Source organism: Amblyomma americanum, chromosome 7 (assembly GCF_052857255.1).
Source record: "Amblyomma americanum isolate KBUSLIRL-KWMA chromosome 7, ASM5285725v1, whole genome shotgun sequence".
Classification (NCBI taxonomy): Eukaryota; Metazoa; Arthropoda; class Arachnida; order Ixodida; family Ixodidae; genus Amblyomma; species Amblyomma americanum.
The window spans coordinates 139,564,550-139,588,090 of NC_135503.1; the positions used below are offsets into that span (position 1 = coordinate 139,564,550).

General features: G+C 44.9%; 1 protein-coding gene across 2 annotated transcripts in view; it reads right to left on the reverse strand.

Moving 5' to 3' along the window:
* Positions 1–23,541, reverse strand: part of Ack (activated Cdc42 kinase) — a 65,632-nt gene that overhangs the window by 28,336 nt on the left and 13,755 nt on the right. For both annotated transcript variants that reach the window (XR_013306789.1, XM_077629434.1), the window contains exons 4-6: positions 19,888–20,240; positions 16,533–17,053; positions 10,805–11,029 (exon numbers count right to left, since the gene is read on the reverse strand). Coding sequence is in view for 1 of the 2 variants with exons in the window: in XM_077629434.1 (XP_077485560.1) it covers positions 10,805–11,029; positions 16,533–17,053; positions 19,888–20,240 (1,099 nt within the window). In the remaining variant the exon portion in view is untranslated. The remainder of the gene's footprint in view (positions 1–10,804; positions 11,030–16,532; positions 17,054–19,887; positions 20,241–23,541) is intronic.

The window sequence follows — 23,541 nt, forward strand, 5'->3', positions numbered from 1 at the left end:
AGTCAGTAATATGGTTTAAGGAAACTAAGTTTTTTTTTACACCAAAGAACTCTGTGTAATTATTAGAATGTTCACTCACAAATACATTTACACAACTGTGTCCATTAACAGCTGTTTTTGATCGCTAGCCTAGAAATTTCTTCAGAGGCTTTACTGCGTTATACCAAGGTTTCCCATACTGAATCAGCTACTTTTGCACCATTCTGCATTCCTTGACTGAGACAGCAGGTGCTAATCTTGCCTGGTGTTGTACGCCAGTTTGTAGCAAAGCCACACCAAGAAACAAATTACCCCCTGAAGGGCACATTTTTTTTTTTCAATAACTATAGCAATACGGCATTCAGTACCCATACTGCTGTTTGTCAGAAAAAAAAATGCTTTGGGCTTTTGACTGAACACAGTGTCAGAAAGCATCTAAAAATACACCAGTGTGTTGTGCAATATCAGTGCATGGTCGAAATCATTCTGGAGCCCTCCACTACGGCACCTCTTTCTTCCTTCCTTCTCCAGCTCCCTGCTTTATCCCTTCCCTCAGGGCATAGTTCCACTGTCCACTGAGATACCTGAGACAGTCACTGCGCCATTTCCTTTCCTCAAAACCAATTTTCAAGCTGGACTCACCCTGAGCGAGATATGACCCTGGCTCATCCAAGTCTGCTAGGCAGCTGAATGAGCAGCCACTTCAAAGATGCCTGCGTCACCTGACTTGTCTCAGTTGGGCCAGTGAAAGGCCACCCCAGTATATGAAAGATTCCACTCATCATTGTGTGTCACTATAGATGTGTTTGTAAACGAAAACCAAAGAAAACTTGAAATGCCTACACTCCAAACTGAAACAGCCAGGTTCAACGAGAAAAAAACAAAAGAAAGAGAAAGGGCTCAAGAAAGAAGAACAGGTGACTTATCGTGTTCAAAACAACTAAATTTATTCTTATCACCAACACATACAAAATAAAAACGAGTCAGCATGCTCAAAACTGCACAAGCTGCACACTGAGAGAGGGAAAATGACTGTCTCATGGAATTAACTCAGCTTGCTATACATTAACAAAAATTATAAAAGATGTAAAACACTGCATATGGGTCTAAGACGAACACAAAGAAGAAACTGTGGAACACATACTGTGCAGAACTGCTGCCATTGTGACAATAACTATCACTGCCATCACAACAATCTGATGGTTGCATGTGATGAAAGGTGATGTAGAGCAAATAAAGAAAGTTATTTCATCGAGGAAGGGCAGTGCTCATCCCTAGAGACCTGCTGTCATCTCTGAAAAATGCGACTTTTTAAATAACCAACTCCCAAGGCTTTGACCACATCACTGGCATGAATGCTCCCACAAATGCGCAGCATGCAATAAGCATGTTGTTGGCAAAAATAACTTAGCTATCCAACTTTGCCACGCCTACTTCAAGTAAATAAACTACCCTCCAGATATGACCGAAAGGCATCAAAGTACCAGCACAGATGTCACAAGAGCGCATCAATAGCACTTCGGACCCACTGCAGACATTTCAAAATGTGCTTATAAAATTGGCACAGTGACCTGAACTTTCATAAATGACAAATGCAAAAACCTGCACTGTTTAACAGCACTTGAGTATATCACCAATACCTGTGGCCGCTGAATGTTCAGAAATACTTTCAGAATAGGTTCACAAAGCCGTGCATATGAGAATACTGACTTCAGTTCTTACTGCCTCCGATGTTTACAGAATAAACAGACTAAAACAATCGCATGATGATACTATGCAAGGAGCTTTGGTAATAAGCAAATACTGCAAAAAGGGGCATAAAGATGGCAAACTCACTGTCACTGGCACCAATCATCTGTCTCTCAAAAACAAATAACAATCATGCAAGAAGAACAAAGCCCACTCTGAGAGGTTGACAGCAGCACACAACAAAAACCAATGAATGAATGGACAAAAACCAAGAGTGACAATTACAGTTACGTCTGTGCCTCAGTGACCCATAAAAACACCTGCCCATCCTTACAAACTGCACCAGGCTGTAATAGCAACATGCAGAAATGTCCATGTGCACTCCAAAGGTCAAAAAAAGAAAGGAATTATACAGATATTGCAAACTTCCACGTACATTGGTGCCCCAAAGCAAATGGCTTGCCTTATTTCTATGTTACGAGTGCCACTTGGACAGAAAAGTATATTGCGATCAAAAGTTTACAGGATGCGAGTGTGCGGGAAAAAATTTATTTCTGCGCAGTCACGTAATCCACTTGCCAGAAATGTGTCAAGGTGTGAGGGGATGAGCACGCTCAATCTGCTGGTAACAATAACACGCCACTGGGTAGTGAGGCCAGAGCTACAATGTACTTTTCTCCGAGAACATGCATCCCGTAATATTTTGATCGCGATAGTACATTTCGCTTTGGCAACAATGGCACGAGACAGCGAAAGACAATAACAAGGTTAAAGGAAAATAAAAAAATGTGCATAGCGCCTGTCTGCTGCTCCTCATGAAGCGTCCTGCAAGCAGAGGCAGAATGCAAAGGCTTACAAATACCAAGCTTCAACAGCACAAAACTTAAAGATTTGCACAAAATCCTCCAGCCAAACAGAGCCCTGCACTCCTCCAGGTGTCGTAATTCTATCCTTTCATTGAACTCCACACAGTAACACATTCATCCGGCTCTTATGCATTATGTCGTCCTTGGTTTTGTGGCATGTTGTGTGCAAAGCATAGATGGATGAGCCTGCCACAGCCTGAACTTTTCACTATGCTTTGACCCAACACCGCTGGCAAGCAGTGTTTAGGCATTTTAAGGCAGCTGAAACCTGTGGCAGTAAAAGTCACTTGTGACCACAAACAACTCTGGCACAAAGAATATGCATGACTTGTGCGTCATTACAGCTTCTGGTAATAAAACAACAAGACGAAATGGTGTGTACGCAGTGCCTGTCCTGAACTAAATACACGCTTTGAATGTAAGGGCACTTCCCATACAGTATCACAACGTAGAATCCTTGGTTAATACCACATATTATGAACGCTCTGAGTAGCAACTATAACTACATGCTAGGGCAGTGATCACTCTTCACTGGGATAGAAAATGGCATTCTGCACAGTGGCTGCAAAAGACACCCTTATGCCAAACAGGTATGCCCACAAGAGCACACAGAAAATCACAGACCACAAGGATGCATAAGCTGAGTAGTGGGAAGTACTCTTGTCTGCAGCTTCTCACTTGTACTTTGTGGTAAATTACCAAATCTTCACCAAAGGCCACACACAGCCTTGGCAAAAAAGTCTCCACGCCTCACGGTTTGGTTTTGAGCCCTATACTGGCACCCTTAAAGACCAAAAATGCCTTAAGACTACAGCAGCTCCGTGAAACCTTAGCCATCCTTCGGGAGACACATCAAAGTCTGTGCGCTGCTTTCATAATCTCACAAACCATCAACTACATGTACAGATATAACAGACTGTTCAATGGCCCCTTCAAGATTTTTCAGCTAGCATCAACATAAATATGGCAGGCATACAACCTGTGACATTTTATGACATTTAAGGTTGCAGGGTTACCACATTCAACCTCTTAAACAATGAGAATTCCCAACAAGAAGCCCTCTAATGCTCCACTAGCATTAAACTTTTTTCTGTCATCAGTACAAATACTTTTCATACGCTATAGCTGCATACGTCTGCGACAAATGCCACACGCAATGGCTGTCAACGAATAAGTTAACACGAAACTAAAAACAAAACACTTCACGGGAATCTTACACAACTTACACAGACGCCACTCTAAGAACTCAGCATAACTTAACAAACATCCAGATAGACGCAATATCTACCTCAAATGTCTCACTTCCTTAAACACAAGCTCTAACCCAATCCAAGACTGAAATACTGTTATCACCATAGCTTTTTCATTCTTCACCTTGCCTTATAAGACCGTTTACGCCTAAAACCTGAAAATGAGTATCTCTCCTCTCGAAAAACGAAAGATTCTGTCATGCCCAGTATGGGCCTTGCATTAACTTCGCACAATGAAGGTGCTCGGAGAAATGTGGAAGCACTACGAGATGAGTTTTATCAAAAGCACACAACTTGCATCTCACTCAGTCGTCTTCAAGAAGAGGCAGCAGATCTCACACACATTCACGAAAGGCACCAGGCTACATCACCAGGATCATTTCAAAGAAGCTTCAGTTTGTGTTGGGAAAATAATGGCAAAAACATTCCTAATTTGACATTCAGACACTGTCAACACTGATACACAAGCTCTGCTTATCAGTGTACTTCAGGCCCACTTAGGAGAAAACTATCCAATAATTACAGGATAATATGTGAACACGTTGGAAAACACTTCAGCATGACTAAATCATTACTGTGTTTACACAATGTCACATATTGGGCACATAATGTTCACGGAAAAACATGACATTTAAGGAAACAATGTAAAGTACGCCAACCTGTTCTTGTTCTTAGATAAATGCGTGCTACTTTCACTAATACAGCTTATCACGCATATATCAAACCCGGATATATCAAGTTACTGTTTATATCAAATTGTCAGAACATCTCCTTCAAAATCCGGTGCAAAGGTATAGCACTGTTGTTAGCATTTCTCAAACTCCTGTTCACCGATACACTTGATATATCGAACAGCACTACGCCACTGCAAGCGGTGCTTCCCTTAATGACTTACCCGTGATCCCTTTTCTTGCGTGGAGATGGGTTGGCTTCCCAGCCTTGGGCACCAACCTGCTAGCTGCGCTAACATCGTAAATCCATTTGATGAGGTGAACGTGGGTGCATGAGGGTAGCTTTTGGTCTCTCACACTCATTTTCAACCTAAAACCGCTGTCACGCCAAAAGGACAGCTTTCAGTGCACAGCTTGTCACGCGGTGAAGCCAACCTAACTGACGGAAGGCTGGCGGTGGCCCTCGCTCCCTTTGCTGCCTTTGCTGCAGTTCATTTTAATGAGATGGTATTCTATTTATAGTGTACTGGTAATAGGATTAGACCCCTTATCATGGGCAGTGGCTAGTTCCAAGCACCATCCGCTGCAGTTTCAATGCGAGCAAGGTAGGCCTAGCAACGCGTTGCGAGCAGTGTGCTGCCAGCATGTTGGCGAGCACATTGCTACAAGGAGCGCATCACTAGTGTGGGAGCAGTGTGTTCTTTCTCCTAAGTAACAGATACCTTTATCTGCTGCCATTTTTTATACATCGAATTATAGACATATCAAATTACTTCACGATCCCCTTTGAGTTCAATATATCAGAGACTTACTGTAGTACCAATAAGTGACTTCAGATAGGTGCCCAATTCACAAGTGTAACCAGTTCGAATCCTTAAGCCTACGGCAATTCAAAATCTAAGCTCCACGAGACAAACCTCTCTAAAAAAACTGGCTAGTCAATGGGTAAGAACGAAAATGCATACAGAGTGTGAAAAGGCACAAACGAAAATGCATACAGAGTGTGAAAAGGCACAAATAGCTGCGTCAATGCATGGCAAGAACACAAGTGAAAATTTTCATCGTGGCAACAGAGAAGTAAATGACGTACACAGGAAATCGACATGCTGCTTTTTTCTCTTCAAAACTGTGCTTCTTCACCACAGGGTCTTCTATGGCGGAATATCCAAAGGCATCTTTCTCAAGCTGTCCTGCTGCTTTGCGAGAGAGAACTATGCAGCAGTCAGGTGAGAATGGTAAGCAAGAACAAGCTGCAGCATTAATGTTACCTAAATACTCCTTACATTTCCAATAATGTCAGTCAATGATTGTTCATGTTTCTGTCCTAAGATGGTGTTGTCTTACATCGCTAATAACACAAATGTTGCTGTTAGTGAACAGTAAGAACATCTCCTTCAAAATCCCATACAAAAGTAAAGCACTATTGTTCACGTATATCGAACTCGCTTTCAGCGGAACATTCAAAATATCCCTTAAGTACCGCTTCTTCCAGCAGCGCTCTTTGAACCCTTTTCACATGCGGAGATGGATTAACAGCACAGACTTGGGCAGCTGGTGGCGTTGTGAAACCACGTGACGACGTAAACTTGAGGATTTTTCATGCCACATAGCTGTCATGTGGTGAAGCCAACCTGACTAAGCCCTTGCAGGGTACCTCGCCTGACATGCTTCGCTGCCGAAGTCGTCGCTGAAACCAGCTGTACCTTAATTTTAATGCATTTATAGACTACCAGTAACAGGATCGCACATCTTATGATAGGCAGTGGCTAGTTCCAAAGCATCTTTCGCTGCAAATTTGACGCCAAGCAGGTTAGGCATAGAAACACCTAGAGAGTGGTGCATTGCCACCACGTTGGTAGGCAGCACATCGTTGCAAGAACACATCAATCGTGGGTGCAGTGTACTCATGCTTCTATGTTACGCAAAAGCTTTTCTACTGCCATTTTTTTATATACTAAATTATCAATATAGCAAACTATTTCGCAATCCCCTTTGAATTCAATATATCCGGGTTAAACTGTATATAACAGGCACTTATTTGCAGTGGAAAGGTAATAAAATGAAAAACAAGTTTTTTGGTTGCAGTTCACATTTCTTGCTCTGTGACAGAACCTTCATGGCGAAAATGACCTCAATTCACCTTCGAGTTCATAACAGTCTGCTTTCCTCAGTTAAGACTAGCATATTTTGTCACAATGGATGTTAGAAAGGGCGCCTTTGGTAACAAGGCATCTTGAAAGCCTGGATTGTGACACGAACGCATGGCTTCCTTCTCAGCACAAGCACTCGACACAAAATAAGCACCTTCCTAAGCATAGAAACTGCAGGTCTTGGATCCCAAGGCCGCTTAAACAGCACTCTCACTAACGGCAGTATTAAAAAAATGCACTACTACCGTCCAACTGAGATGCAGCATCTAGCTCAAATCCATGCTGCAGCAATAGGCCATTTGCACACATCCCCACATACCACATATACTCACGTAAGGGCCTCACCCGTGTAAAGATCGCTCTCCCAACTTGGCAGCCGGTAATTCGAAGAAAAAAAGCCAGCCAAAAGAACTGCCTCATGTGCGCATAATTTTGCCAGTGTAGTATGCTCTGCCGGCAGCTAACAGACAACGATAACTGTCTGCGATACTGAGTACGGCCAAGGACACGTCGCCCCGCACGCTGGTCTCTACCTGGAGACATGGTGCCTCAGTGCTGCTAACTCGTCTTATGCACTTGATGTTCACACCACAAAGAACGAAAAGTCATGCTTCGCGAAAACTAGAATGGGGTGCACCCACGCTAGCTGCGTTTCCTTCTGGCGACGTGACGCCCGCCAGGCTCCAGCAGAATACACGCCATTCGCCCAATGTCGCTAGGCTTAGCACGGTTCGCACCGAAGCCCACAGCAAAAGTGCTTCGAATCTAGTCACAGTTTATCATGAAAGGTCTAACCTTGTTACCAGCTTACCAACACCTAATAACTTCCCGTTAAATAAATCTATCACTGATTTCCGCAAGGCCTTCAACAGTGAAGCACATGGAAAAGCAACCCAGGGAAAGGCCACCTGACACTGAGGGCCGCAGGGCACCCATGTGGAGTGCCACTCTGAACCACCGGCTAAGGCATCATCCAAGTCAGTCAAGCACCGGGTCTACAGAGGATCTTAAGTTAGAATCACGTGACGTTTGCCTGTAAGTTGATCTTGCAACCTATTTTACTGCAGGCAGTTAATTTGTGCCGGTTGTGGGGAGTGCATCCTATCATCCATTCTTTCAATGCATTATGTTTTTGAAGGATTCAACTGGGCTATGCTAATTCGTCATAGAAATGCGCATCGCAGCATAAGAGGGGACGAGTAATCAGGGCTCCGTTGTAGTGCCAGAAAAAATTTTACGGAAAAATGCCAGTCCCATGTAATGGGCAACACCTCGCCAAAACCACAAAAAAAACTGCGATTCTTACAAGAGTATATATGGCATGTGCATGTGCACTGTTTCAAAATCTACAAGTCCATCACCTGTAACTGAGTGCTTCAAACCCTCAGTCAGCTATTGATCGCTGCAGTGGAACACTTGTTCCTAGTCAAATGAGACATAAAATGAATGAAAGCACTGAATCCACTGAGATTCACACTGTCTAGCCATCCTTGAGCATGTGACCAAAGGATAGGAAAAGAAAAAAATAGCACATTCTCTGCAAATCGGACATGGGAGACAGGGAGAGTTAAGTTCCATCTCTACTCAACTGCTGATACACTTCCACAAAAGAACAAAGGGAAGGAATAAAGAAAACTCGAACAAGCTAACGTCATTTGTGAATGCACAAAAGTGCTTGCACACTTTGAAGAAAGACACTTAGACAATCTAAAAGAGCAACTCAAAAGCTCCCCAGAAAGGTGGTGCACCACCCAAGAGTGCAGATGCAGTTCTGAAAAGTGCCACAAACACATAACAGCAATGGTAAAAACTGAACGAGTGGCCAGGTGTCGGCACACCTATCACATCACTGAATCTTGCAAAAAAACACCTTCGAATCGATCGCTCTCTCCACTTTGCAAATGTCCAGGCCAAAGGCAGCAACAATTCAATACCAGCTACTGCTGTAAAACAAGACTGTGCAGAGGCAAGGGCCCTCCCTGCACAGTGCAGGTGGCGGCTGAAGCACAACACTGCCGTGAAACAGAGGATAAAGCTGCCCACACACACACTGTTGCCCAAGTGCCAAGTACAGAGCAGAACTGCTCCAGTCAGATGGGCGAAATCATCTCCACTCTGAGCGAGTGTAAATCATCATTGCTGCAATTAAGAGCGGCAGCAGCACAAGACATGCTAATGGTGTTAGCTGCAGCATGCAGGCACCTAAATGTGCAATTGGGGAAACTTGAATGATGTGCGCAGGTTTGGGCCACACTTCGAAAGATGTGGAAAGCACACGTACAAACAGGGTCGCTGATGTCCTTAAGGGTATACAACTAGTGCATGAGACACTCCCTTTTTTTCCTGGCTGTTCACAGGATGTGCTTGTCCTGGCAGAAAATTTTTGGTCATGCTAATAATGCAATGGAAAACATTCTTACTGGACATAACAGGGCTTTTGTCAAGTGTTGTCAACATTAAGGAAAAAGCAACTTAAACAAATTTATGCATTTTGAGCACCAACTGCATTACTGATTGAGTGATGAAGTCTTCATCACTATGGGGGAACACAGTTTTCAAATCACGAAAAAAATCGAATTTTAGAAAAAAACAGATTTCGTATCTAATATGGTCTTTCTAATTACATCCCAAAAGATTTTCCACAGAAGCAGTCCAGAAGAGGCTTTAAAAACTGTTTTTTTGCTACCATAGGTAGCAAAAACTGGCTTATAACTTCATGAAAATGCCAGTTTTCTCAAAAAGGTTTTGTGACCTAACTGTCTTGCTTGCAGAAAGCATGGCATGGCAATGGCTTCATGGATTTTCATGCAGTTTGTTCCTGGATAAATTCTTTATGCAGTGACGTTCCTATATTGCTGAGCTACTTTCTCATTTTTTGTCCCTCTGTCACAAATTTGACATGACAGTAATAAGGGCATTACGCAAGCATGTATATAACCTGTGTAGAAAAGCTCAGGTCGATAAAAATATTTGGAGAATGTCATTAGATGAACCATTGCTTTGGTTAAAATTTAAGAGTGACTCTCGGCTCCTACCATGTTTCGTTGTCACGATAGGCTTTGTGCAAGTTTGGTATAGCAATGAAGCATATAATGTTAAAACTACTGAAGATATGTGAGCAAAAAATTGTATTTATTCATTTAGTGCGCTTGCCAATAAGCACGCCGAATTTCATCACTCTATGCCAAAAGATTAAAAATTTCACCTACGAAACCCGTGTCCCCCTAAAGTTAGTAGTTGGCCTAACATGGTCTTTCAAAGTGACTTCACATAAGAATCAAAAACAAGAGAGGAAAGAAGAAATATACGCGCTTGTATGTGTGCCCCTCCCTGAATATATCTTAATGTTGGAGCCAAGTCAAGCCAATGAACAATCAAATAACTCAGGTGGGGGACACGCTAGCATGGACAGAACAGATGACATCAAGTTGGTTTCGAGGGAGCTTAGGAGTTTAGTGCAGTCACAGCTTCAGTTTGCATCATCCAGTCACAAATACAAATGCGCAAATGTACGGTGACCTTCCATAACCCACTGGAACTGCAGTGCAGTTTGCACAATGTGCTACAGGAAGCTGTTTACCATGCAATCATTTCTTATCAACGTCTATTCAGCTTAGCTGCACAAAACATAGCATATATTTAGTGTTGCACAGTTGAGACAGAAAACTACATTTTGCCGAACATTTTCAAGCACTCAGCTTATTCCATAGTTGTAACAGTGCTGTACAAAGGAGGTGAGATGCCGAATGGGGCAAGAGAGCACACAATCACAATGAGGGCAAAAAAAGACGCCAGATGATGTGGGATGGACGTGGATGCAAAGCAACTTCGGAGGCCTTCATTCTACAAAGTCAGTGACAACATTTATAAATGCCAACTCAGTGACATTAAGACAAATTTTCTCTGCCCCTGACAAAGCGAAGGAGCAGAGAGGAGGCATGGTTGAATATTGACGGCACCTGACGACACACGCACAGTGGCCATCCGCAAAGCAACAACAGTGACACAGCACTGGAGTCAGGCAACACACCTCTTTAACGGCCTCTGCAATGAAACGTGGCACTGGGCCAGAGGCAAGATGGGGTAGGGGCCGATACTCCTTGGCCCCGTGCATTAATTTACCCTCCAAAAATGAAGTACGCTCGACATAAAGCTAACCAGGGCGGGAGTAGAGGGGGTCAGCTCCCAGTTCCTCCCACCTGTGCTAAGGGTGCCGGAAGTGGGGGCGTCGGAGGAGGCGGCAGCTGCTGCAACAGGTCCACGCCCTTCACCTGCACGTCGCTGGGGAACAGCCGGCTGCCGCCACTCAGCCTCTTGTCGTGCGACGGGGGCGGCCGCAGCAGGGGCACTCCGCACACCGTGGCACTCTTCGTTGTCGTCACCAAGTTGGGCAGTTGGCCGGAGAGCCCGTGCTTCAGGGATGGCTGCACACAAGAGGCACTGTGTGAAACTGGTTGTTTTCTGAGTGCTATAAGACCCATGCCAGTAACAAGCAATAAGGCGTGCGAATTATAAAGCCAAGTTTAGCTGACTTGTACAAAAAAAACATTAGAGATCACTGCAGCAACCTGCACTGCGAGAAAGCAAAAGCATTGACGCCTCTTCCACACTCGTCGCATCTCTTCACTTCACTTGGGACCCCTCACTGCATCGCGCCGTTGCCCTCTCCTCTGATGTCATGGTGACCCCATTTCAATGAGACGACGTGATGTCATGCATTACGATGGCAATCACTTTGCTTCACCGCCATCGCAATTACAGCCATTGTATCACTTTTTTTTGGCACATTTCATTAATCAATTCTAACTTCTTTTTACATTAATTGTCACTTCTTCAATGTTTTTTTTACCACTTACTAGTTTTCCGGGTTTTTTTCCTACTATTATTTCGTTTTATGCTTTTTCAACGTCCAAGGCTGTTTTGACATCCTCCCACTACATTGCCATCCATGGTTTTCATTCGCCTCTAATTACTCCACATCAGCCAAAGCTTTGTTGTTTGATTAATTAGCACTAATTAATCACTTTAAAACCTTCATTTCGCTTGGTTGTTATTTTCCCACAATTTCGACATCCACGACTCTTTTGAAGTCCACCCACTATATCAATGTCCGGAACTATTCTGACATCTAATTTACTTTTTCACTTTTAATTAATTAACTAATTATTCCACTGCAATGGAATTTGACACGCAAAGGCATTTTACCATCCTCTATCACACACAATCGTTCTTTTGCTCGTAACTCTTCCTCAACCGGCGCAAGGGCTACAGACATGTTTTGTGTCCACTTTCTGCGGACACGAAACCGCGAGCATACCCAAGTAATGCTTTCGCATTAAAAATGGGCACACTGATTCAACACACACATATGGGCACTTACATGTTGTAATGGGTGCAATGAACCAGAAATGCAGTTAGACAAGGGGTGATTCTTGGATACCTCGTCTTCCAAACTGGTTAGACTAGTGCGAAACAAGGCAAGGACATGAAACTGGCACGCATAAACATCTTCATCTTAATGGTTGGTGTGTGGGGTTTAGCATCCTAAAACAATACATGGGCTACATGAGATACTGTAGTCGAGGGCTCGGAATCATTTTTGACCACCTGGGGCTCTTTAACATGCACTGACAATGCACAGCACATGTATCGCACACACATAAAGCTTGGCCACGCTGTTTCTGAAACCGAATCATAAAGGTGCCCTCAGCTCTTAAAAACAAAGTTAGAATATCAGAGTTAGTCCCAAAGACATCAAGAGATCCTAAACATCCCACCAGCGATGTGTTGCTTTCCACAAAGTTTCACTTGCGTTGCAGGGCACACAGGCCATGTGGGAATGGAATACCACCTTACCACCACTTGAGATTCTTCTCCAAACACCCAGAGGCCCTTCATTACAAACAGGCTCCCTCTGCTCGCTCTCATCCTCAGTGTGACCACCCACCCTTTTACAAGGCTAGGAAAAAGAACAGTGTAATCAGTAAGATGTAATAGTACTAGGACTACAAAAAGCCAAGAAACAGGTTTGTACACAAACTTGCATAATCATTTCTTTTGGTGCAAGCAGAGGTATTGCTCCCATACATCTTTAAAGAGAGCCTTGACCAGCATTCAGAGCATATCACGCAGCCTCCAGCTGGACTGTACCGCACGACCCTGTCACCACGAGTGCTTTGAGCTTCCATGCAGAGCTCATGCAAGCAAATTTTGTGCCCGTGTGGCCTGAAATCAATTCATGCAACTAAGAAGGGTCTCTGTCTAATACCCAGTCCAATTTCAGTAAAGCATGGCCCCCAGTGCCATGGCTCCTTACAGCTTCTCCTGGTATATCTCAGACAGGAAGAACCTCATGGATCAATGCTTCAATGTTACCAGCGCCAGAAACAGCAGTTCACCATTAAAGGTTCCAATATACTCCGATGTTCTCGGCATGCAGGCAAGCATAGACACATCAAATTGGCGGCGCCGTGCCAAGGATAAATTCAGCCCGCCTACCATACAAACCGCTTCAGCACAGTGCAGCTGGAGAAGCGTGGATTCGCGAAGCAGCGAGCCGATGGCGAGAGCAGGAATCGGTCCCGCAAAGCCAAGACAGCATGGTTGGCGAGAAACGGGAAAGGAACTAATATGTGAGTCAGCAACATTCCTGCACACCGAATGACACTGGTACACAGCGCTCGCTACGTTCGTTGCATCATTTCATTAGAGCATAGACATCGGTTGTTTGCCAGCGTGACCTCGCCGAGCCCAACGTGCACGCATTACATCGGAGTGTACTACATCCTCAAGCAGCAGTGGTATAACAGTGGTATTTCGTTATGTCCTTTTCCTGCTGATATTTAGTTGCTTCCGCTACTTGCTGCTCCCTAAAAGTCCTTTCACATCAGGCATTCATTAGTTCTGCTAAAATATCAAAAAAAGAAAATAGCATGTTAATACACAGTGACCTAATAAAAGCCTAAGCCCAGTTAGTCCTGTCTCTCCAAACTGTACTCTTAGCAGTATCCTAATATCTCTGCAGTTCTCTAGAGAGCATACCGTATTTACTTGCACAATGAAGCCACCCTTCACTTTATTAACTTTTTTCTTTTAACCTCACATAAAAAATGCACACCTGACCTTCAGGGCCAATGTTCAGCATGTTTGCTTTATCTTACCAAAATATGCCAGCGCCATCGACTGCCACAAAGTCGGCGCATCGCACCGTGATACGAAAAAACCTTTTGAAGCGAATAATGTTAAACACCAGCAACATGAGTGCAAGTGATGCAAGGAGACAACTTGTCGACCACGCACATTTGTTGATGATGGGCGAGCGAGGAAGTAGACGGACATATATTAAATTTCGAATCATACAAAAAAATCTGTCAAAACTTTTTTTTCCCCCTGTAATGAACCCGCCCCTTCCCCCAAACTGATGTCAACTTTTCTGGAAAAAAAAAAAGATGAGTTCATTATGCAAGCAAACACAGTACATTTTCGTTAGTGGCAATGAAAAGGATAAGGTAAGGTTAGACAAAAGTACTGAGACAGAAATATGATCTTCACTTGTACTGTGATGGTGCATGTAAGTACCCTCTTTTCATCTTCAGTCACTCCTTGCGACAGACTTGATACGTCAGTCACGTGCACTTAACACCGTCACTCATTAAAATCCACCTGATCGCAGCCATATGGCTACAAAGGAAGGCTACACAGCTTTCCAGAAGCTTCACAGTTGAGCTCGATCCTCGGACTAAGAAGAATTTTTCTTCTACTGCAATGTTTCTGAGAAAGCTGTACTGCTTTTCTGCAGCTGCATGGCTATGTTCAAGTGGATGGTTTCTGGTTTATGGGGGTTTAACGTCCCAAAGCAACTCAAGCTATGAGAGACACCGTAGTGAAGAGCTCTGGAAATTCCTGGGGTTCTTAACGTGCACTGACATCGCACAGTACACGGGTCTTTAGAATCTTGCCTCCATCGAAATTCAACTGTTGCAGCTGGAGTCGAACCAGTGTCTCTAGGGTCAGCAGCCGAGCGCCATAACTACTGAGCCACCAAGGCGGCTCTTATTCAAAGTGATGAGTCAATATTCTTGGATACCCCTAAATCTATCTACCCCACATTCATAGATACCCCTAAATACGATGAACTTAAAGGGCAGCTCAGGCGTTTTTTCGAGGTCGCCTATTAAATTTACTCCGCAGGTCTTCCTGTCGTGCCTGATTACTCCTCCCAAGTTTAGCAGCAATGTGACATTTCATATCGGAGCAAATCAATTTTCGTCTTGTTTCCATGGCCTCAGTTAAAGGGGCTCTGCAACACCTTCCGAGGAGAGCACATTGCCATGAAAACCAGAGCCAAATAACACTCTTCTACACGCAGCAGCAGACGACCCACAATCACGCATCAAAGTTGGGGAGCCCTTCCCGGCGACTTTTTCATGCTCGCACCCTCCTCCGTCGCTAGTATCAGCGTATACAAGGTGAGAGGTGGCCATCGGTTAAATTCTTTCACACGTCAGGCAGCTACCGTGGCCGTGGCCCATAAGCCGCGTAGCTCCGGCGGGTCGGGAAGCTCCGGTCCCAGAAGGGGGGTCAACGGAGGAGCGCCTACCTTCCAGCGTGCAAAAAGTGACGAGAGGAGAGAGAAAGGCGCAAAGACGCTGAAATTCAAATTTTGACTACAGATAACACACCTTCTACAAAGCGCATTAAAAAATTCTTGCTGGACACTATTCGTGAAGTGGCATGCTTTAATATCCCAGGCATGCTGCAACTTTATTACAGCCCCTTTCACAGCCCCTTTAAAATAATTTCTGCAGGCAACACTGGATGTTCAACACCACAAACGTTTTGCACGTGTTAATACCTGTTCCTCTCTTCCCCAACAAAATTTTTGGCCTTTATTTGGTGGTATATCAGGCATTTTAGGACAGGACTCGTTGCTTTCAGCCGCTGCCTCAGCCATTCAACACACACACGTGTTTTTCTAATAACGTTTGTGACATCATCATTGCATCATGCGAAGCATCGTCCCTGGTTATAAACAAGAGCTTCCGTGTGCTGTTTTCACTGTTTTAAAATGGTTCCACGCGGTATTCTGAAAAAATTTGTTGCGGCAGAAAAAGGGGACTCTAAGGAATGTGATGTGGCTATCAACTCAAAATGTTCAAAGAACCCCTGCAGTTGTGCTTTAGCACACCGTATTGGCTCCAACACCCTGCGGCCTAAATACCGTATATATTCGTGTAAGGGCCGCACTTTTTTTCCGCGGTTTGGGCGGGGTGCGACCCTAACAAGGGATCGGCATTTTTCCATAAAATTTTTCTTACTGCAGCAAAGCCCCGATTATGCGTTCCTTTTTTATGCTGCAACATGCATATTTATGACAAATTAGTGCAATCTTGGCAAATCCTTCAAATACATTATGCTTTGGAAGGAGTTGCATTTGGAGTTGCACAAGGCAGGAAGTACACTGTGAGACGTGACATCACTGAGTTCAGACCACTCAGCATAGTGGTGCGTTGCCATGGCACATACCGTGGTTACCACCCTCTGGTAATGCCGACTAATACTACTACGATGACTCCCAACACAAAGAACTTGCCTTTAACAGCTATTGCTGTAATAGAGGCCAGCCTGTGTATATGGCACAAAATGATAATAAACAGATGCTGTAATAGAGGCCAGCCTGTGTATATGGCACAAAATGATAATAAACGGATGCTGTAATAGAGGGCTCCAGACAACTTCCAACCACACCTGGGGTTCCTAAATGGGCACACAATATCAGCAGGGAAGTGTTTTCACAATTCACCTCCACCGAAATACCGCTGCGGCCAAGTTTCAACCGACATTCTGATTCTAGGTAGCGAAACACCATAGCCACCGAACCACCACAGTGGTGTCTGTCAGTTAGGCCCAGCAGAGCTGCTTTCGTACCTGAGCCTTGCGTGCAGCCTCCATCTTGGCGTCGAGCCAGTCAAAGGCGTCCGGCTGTGCAGGTGTGGGCTGCGGAGGTGCAGGAGGCGGAGGAGGCGTCGCCCGCAATGCAGCAGCAGTCCTGCTGCTGCTCCTGTTGTTCGGCGTCGACAGCAAGTCGTCAACACTCAGCGAAGGGCAGCTGCTGACGCGCGACAACGGACCAGCACCTTCGCCCGCAACGCACGAATAGTATCGGTCAGATCCGTCCAAATTGGAGTACGCCGGCCTCGAGACGTCAAGTGTTCCAACGTTGTAGTAGCGGCGGTCTGCGCTGGATGAAACGTTGTAGTATGTCGCAATGGACTCGCCAACGTTGGGAAAGGTGAGCCCTCCTCCGGGGGCCACCGGCTTGCGCACTGGCTGAGGCGCGACCTGAAGGGTCGTGTCAATATCGCTGCACAAGTCAATGAGAACACCCTCTTTCACGGGACTTGGCTTGGACGCGGGCTCCAGGGTTGTTTCGGGAGAGCCATCAGCACCTGCGGCCCATGATGCATTCGATAGCATGCATTTTCTTTTCGCTATCAAATCACTGTGTTGTACATCAAGACATACACTTGTGCAGCATCAAGCATCAGAGTGAAATCAAGTTATCTCCACCCTGTTACAATCACTGTGGCTTTATGTGCACAGTCTCCATTCAAAAAAGAAACCTTCGATGCTGCACTGTAATGTAAAAAATGCATGTAAAAAATACCATGTAAAAAGCGTAAACTGTTCATCTCATGCACACAGCATTTCAGAAGCGTGACTTTACAACTCAGAAGTGTGTATGTCAAAAACACAGTTTGACATATTGCAGCTCCTCCCAGTGCAGCCTGGTGTTTTAAGCACAGTCAAACTTCATTATTACGAACACGCAAAAAATCGTACAATATTACAGCTGAACCTCGTTTTAAAGATGTTGAAGGAGCCTAACGACTACTTCGTTATAGCCCATGTTGACAGAGCTTCCAAGGGGAATGGTCATTCCTTTGTTATCTCCATTATTTCCTTATAAACCGTTTCGTTATACCAGTGGTTCTCAAATTGAGTTCCATGAAACCCCTGTGTTCCGAAGGATGCTTTTGTGGGTTCCAGCGCCCCCTTTCCAGTACACATCTGGTGGGCGTGCGCGAGGCAGACACAGGACCTCGTTTGTTAGAACTCATTTCTCAGCGTTAGCTATTCCTCACTTTCGTGCCGTCGGTGTCTGTACCACCCGCAGCAAAAAACTTGGCAGCACACCAAGACTGAGTGCCAGTAACGGCGCCACGTGTTCATGCTTTGACAGGAGCACCGGTGGCAGTGGCTCATCCGGCGAAATTGGCAGCGTGCCAAGACACTGCTCGCCAAGCTGCGCCAGCGCACATACGTTTACAACCGGCAAGGTGATGTTGAAAGGGCAGGGCACACAAGGAGACGTGTTATGTGCACTTGTGCGCATTGCAACTGAAAGTGTAGGCTGCATCGCCAAGTTAACCGAGCCCACCCTAGACAAGAAAGAAAGCATGCGCGTCTCATTGGGCGTTTTTCCAGCCTATTCGACGGCATTGGCGGCGCTGGGATGGAGTTTTGCCGCCGCTGGGCCCATTTGTGCAGCTAAAGCAGTATCTGTCGGAATTAGAGGGGAGGGGTTCTCGTGTTCGAATACGAAAGGTGCGAGTGTCTAGGCTACGTACTGCACGCTGTTTACCCGACTCGCTCGCGCTGGCGGTCATTTTCCCAGACGAACAGCCGCATGCGCGCCGAAATCCGAAACTACGAAGCTGTTTGCTGTTCAGTTTTCCACTAGTCAGCCAGGCCACACGCGAGAACTCCATTTTATCACCTGTTATCTCCATTTCCCTTTGACTGCTGTCTTTGCAATTGTATCATTTTGCGTTTATTGCTTTGAACAGTACATGTGGCATCATGGCATCCCGCAGGGAACTATGTAATGTGGGGCGGGGCGGGTGTGGGTATGTGTCTTATATTTGAGTCAACTTTGTTGTTAGCCATCGAGGTGTGCAAGATGGGAGGTCTTCGTATAGGAGGAAATATACGGTATATATTGCACGTTATGACCTTTGTAGTTTTTAGGACATGTTCAGAAAATTTCCACGTAATTTGTGCACCACCTTTTTGGAAGCCCTAATTTAAAGAAAAAAAGTGCGCAAATTACAAGAGTAAACATGGTACTTACAAAATTGAATGAAGCAGCAAGAAAAAGCACATATGGTCCATTCACAAGCAACATCGACCAGTTGTGATAACTGATGGTGAGGGGGGGGGGGGGGGTCTTGGAACATGTTGAAGGCTGTTGATGTTGCTTGGGGGAAAAAAATGTGAGAATCCCTGCGTTATACTGAGCTTTGATTGTTGTTCGATATAGCCGAAATTCATAACATAAAATTTAATTAAAAATGCGCCCAAGAGCAATGCAGTTAAGTCAGTAAAGGGATGGCAACTCAGGAAAAGCTTACTGAAGAACCAGGGAAGCTTTTTACGAAGTTTTAGAGGCATTTTTGAAGGTACTTGTGGCGATTTCGGAGGCATTAGAAAAAATAATGGCTAAACTAGGGAATGGCGCAGTTAACCAATCAGCACAATCCGGCAGCTAGGCAGCAGCAGAGGTAGTTGCTTCGAGCTGATGCTTCCTGCGCTCTCGCTCTAGCTCGGCCTTCCTAGCACAAACACTCTCCAAGACGGCAGTTTGGAAGTTAAAGCCTTGCCTCCTACGTTTTATCTCCGGCACCACTCCAGCTCCTGCGACGCCTTTGTTGCCTGCCACTCCTCGATCTGGATATGCTGCCGATCAACTTCCGCTCGGCAGCGAGCCTCGTCCTCCACATCACTCATAGCACTGCGGCATGGTAGCTGCTGCGCCATCATCGGCCAGGCACGGGCCAGGTGTTGAAGCGCAGTGATTTCTCCCCAAGAAATGCTCGACTATGTTCATAATTCACATTCCCTGTCTTCTCACTCTGAAAGCGATGGAACTGTGGGAGGGCAGAGCAGACCCTTGTCAAGTGTCTCTCATTTTTCCTGTACGCCTGTCAAGCAACTATGGCAAATAAAAAAAATGAATGAAATGAAACCAACTCCGAAAATCCGCAGAGAAAACTTATGGTTAAATCACAGACTTCAGCGAGGTACATTGCACGGCTAGTTGACAATGCACGATTATTTCGATCAAGGTGCATTAGAGACATAGGATGCTTGCGATGATTGTCTTCTTGCCCTATGCAGTAGTCTATGTTGCGCCTTATTCTAATTAATAAAATCACAGACTTTCAGATTAAATTCTGCCCATTGCATCGACAACACAAAACGGTTCCGCACAAAAACACACCTGGTGCTCCTATTAGGCGTACGGGGGATGACGATGACGATGGTGACACCCGCGGATTATCTGCGCCACCCAGGAGGGGCTCGCCGGGGTCGGGCTGCTCGTTGACGAAGCGGTTGTATCCATACTGGCGCATCTGGGTGGTGCGCTTGGCAATGGGGTTGTTCTGGGAGGAGCGGCGTGCCAGCTCCTGCAGCCGGGCAGCCAGCGGGGGTGGCGGTTCATCCTCGTCCTCCCCAGGTGGCAGCCCCAGCAGGTCGGGTGGGTCCATGGGGTTTCGCAAGTACAGCTCATCGATGGAACCCGGCTGGCCCCAAGTGCGACCGCTCAAGTCCATGTGGCCCGTGTGAATGAAGCTAAACAATACGAAAGGGAGAACGGGGCCACAGTTAGTTGGACGGTGTTGACCGAGTCGACGAACCTGCCACGGTGACTCGGTGGTTGCAGCTTTCAGCTGCTGCCCACGAGGATGAACGATCAAATCCTAGTCGCGGCAACCCCATTCGACCCTTTGGAGCGCTATTTTTTTTTTGTTTCCATCGAAATTAAATATTTTTGCGCCTAAATAGTACATCCAGGCCTTAGGAAAGACAATTTGTTAGTTTTCCAGAGCAAAATACTAGCGGTTGATTTTTGCAGGTATGTGCAAAATTTCGTACAAAGTGTCATGACTGATGAAAATTGCAATATTGAAATGCAGCGACTCATCAAGCAAACTCACAAAAGATTGTGGCAATAATTTCGATTTTGAAGGTGCAGATTATGCTTGAAAGTGCAAGAAAGAAAATGAAAATACTACTAGTGGCAAAATATGCTTCCATAAAAATTAGTGATGACTTGCTACCCTGCTCACTGTTTCGCAAAATGCCTAACTTCATTTACTACATGGCGTAATAAAACCAGCTTACTGTGAGATGAAGGATGCGAAATTCACCTGCTACGAAGAAATCGCTGCTCGGTGCAGCCCATCCTCAGAAAACGCTGCGACTTCACTGTGTGCACAACTGTTCACACAATTGTGTCAAAGGGTTAAACGGCACTGAAATGCAAAAGGTGCCTGTGTGACATGTGATGTCAGTGCACGTTAAAGGAATCCAGGTGTTCAAAATTAATTGACAGTCCTACACTACAATGACTCCTCCTCTTCCACAATTCTGCAGCTCGCAAGGCTTGTGGTGAAGGATGTTGTAGCCATTTTCAGCAGCGAGAAAAAGAAAAAAATCGCGTTATACTATTCACACCTTGGCTCCGAACTAACGCGAAATGCGTTCTGAAACAGATGAAGAGAGGAAAAAAACGCATTAGATTCATGTAAATACGATGCTTCTCTTGCTGCGCAGGAAATGTCACTAGAGCCACACAAAAAGAAAAATGAATTCTAGAGAGAACAAAACTGGATGCAGCTGTCCTCAGTGCCCCTTTAAATTGCACACGCCTATACTAAGTTGAGAAATTCAACGGGAAGATTCACTGCATTCTAATGAACAAGAGAGAACACGGGACACGCAACAAGCACGTTGGACATTGTGCTCGCTACAGTTGAGGCACTTACAGTCAAACCCCGTTACAACAAACACCACAACAGCGAAATTTCCGACACAAAGAAGTATTTCCAATTCCCTGTCAGCGTACCATACTAGGCAATGCAATTATTTTCCTCCCCAATGAACAATTTTCGGAGCGAGGTTTCACTTCAACAAAATTTTTCCGAGTAAGTAGCGAATTTCTTTTTTTTGAGCGTCCACATATGTGCTCATATCTCATCAGTTTGGAGAATCGGAATTAATGTGCAGTCATGTGTGCGCGCATAAAGATGCGATGTGGAGCACGGTGACTTTCTTGCTCGTTTCGCTGACAAAGGCATACAGGAAATGAGTTCTATAGCGTTCACTTTAGTGTGAAGCAATCATGTCAATAGAAATCAGAGAAAATGTTAAACATTATATGATAACCGTTGGATAGTTCCAGAGTGCTTTTTCCTAGGCTTCTTTGGGGAGCATGTTAGGCATTAGGCCTAGCAACACAGAGCAAGTGGCGTGCAACGATCGGTGGTTCTTGGCTGATATCTCAACAGAATGACATTTGTTTGCAACAGAATGCCAGTGTGTTTGTACCGCGCGTCGCAAAACGTAAAACGTCTTCAAAGAATTAAAGCAGCTACATTTCTGGTACATCGTCTAAAGGATTAATTTCGAGGTGCATGTGACCGCTACTCAATGCGCAGTGACGCGGGTGCATGCACACGTAGTTTACGCCGAAATGTGTCCGGGCAGCATGGTCTAAGTATGGGTTCTTGCATGACAAAAGCAAGGGCGCTTTTAAAACGCATGCAGAAAAATTAGTTTCTATAGCAAATGTCACGGGTGCATTTATTAAACGATTCCGAAATTTTCAGAGTGCCAAGGAAATCGCCACGACACCCATTTTGGAACGGCAAAAGACCAAAAGTGACAAATTTTTGTAAAACAAAAATTGTTCATGACCTATCCAGTCCAAACTGCCAATGTTCTGGCCCGATTTCATGACAACAAAGCTTCCGCTTCAACGAAATTTTTCGCGGGTCCTGTGAATTCCGTTGAAGTAGGCTTCAACTGTATTATGTTTGCTTTAGTTTCATGGGGTCTGACATCTCAAAGTAGCTCAGGCTAGAGGGACACTGTAGTGGAGAGCTCCAGATAATTTCGTCCACCTGGCATTATTCAACATGCAAAGACATTGCGCAGTACATGGGTCTCTAGCATTTCACTTCCGTCGAAATGCGACCACCACAGCAGGGAGCACTTAATATATGGACTGCAACATGTGCACTTGAAGAAACAGAACAGGCCCTAAATGGAAGAATAAAAAGGAGCAATGCACTTGGGTCAACTAAACGGCAAATGCGACCTGCTCTCTTTTACACCATTTGCAAGAATACAGATGCACTATTCAACTCAATAAATAACACTCAAGAACATTCAACCGATACGAATGTTGCCAAGAGCGACCAAGCAGAATGTTTACATCAAATGCGTGACTGATTTATTCGTGTTAGCCCAGCAGAAAATGAAAAGATGATAAACTTTGTAGGGAAGAGGGGGGAAAATGTGCCTTAATACAGTGGGAACAGCAGTTTCAATGAAACATGCTCCAGGCACTCATCAAGCACAGGGCTCAGTAAGCAGCATAATGAATCTGAACGAAGCCATAAACTAGCAGGAACGTGCAATTTATGAGAAAAATTATGACCTTCTGTTGCATGGATTCCATGTAGTAAGTAAATTACTTGACCATATGTGAAAGTCATTCAACAGTGAACGAGTTGTTGCAAATTGCTGCCCAACAGGCTTTACAAAGAGTTCCATCAAACGAACATACATACAAACCTTTACTGTCAATGTGACAAAAATGAGTTTACTTTATCTGGAAACACCAAATAGGGTTATTCCACGTCAAATGACCCAAGCATTGTGCTCGACCATCTTCGATTTTCTTTAAAAAAAATTGTGGTTTATTACATTACTACGACAAACATCATCCCCGCTTGTTTTTGGCGGAAAAAAAATTTCTAGCTATGGCCACCATCTTAAGTTTCCAAACGGTAGCAAAGCTCTGTAGGGGGCAAGATGCATGACAGCGTTAACTTGCAGGCTGCAAGACAGAAGGCTGCTGGATACC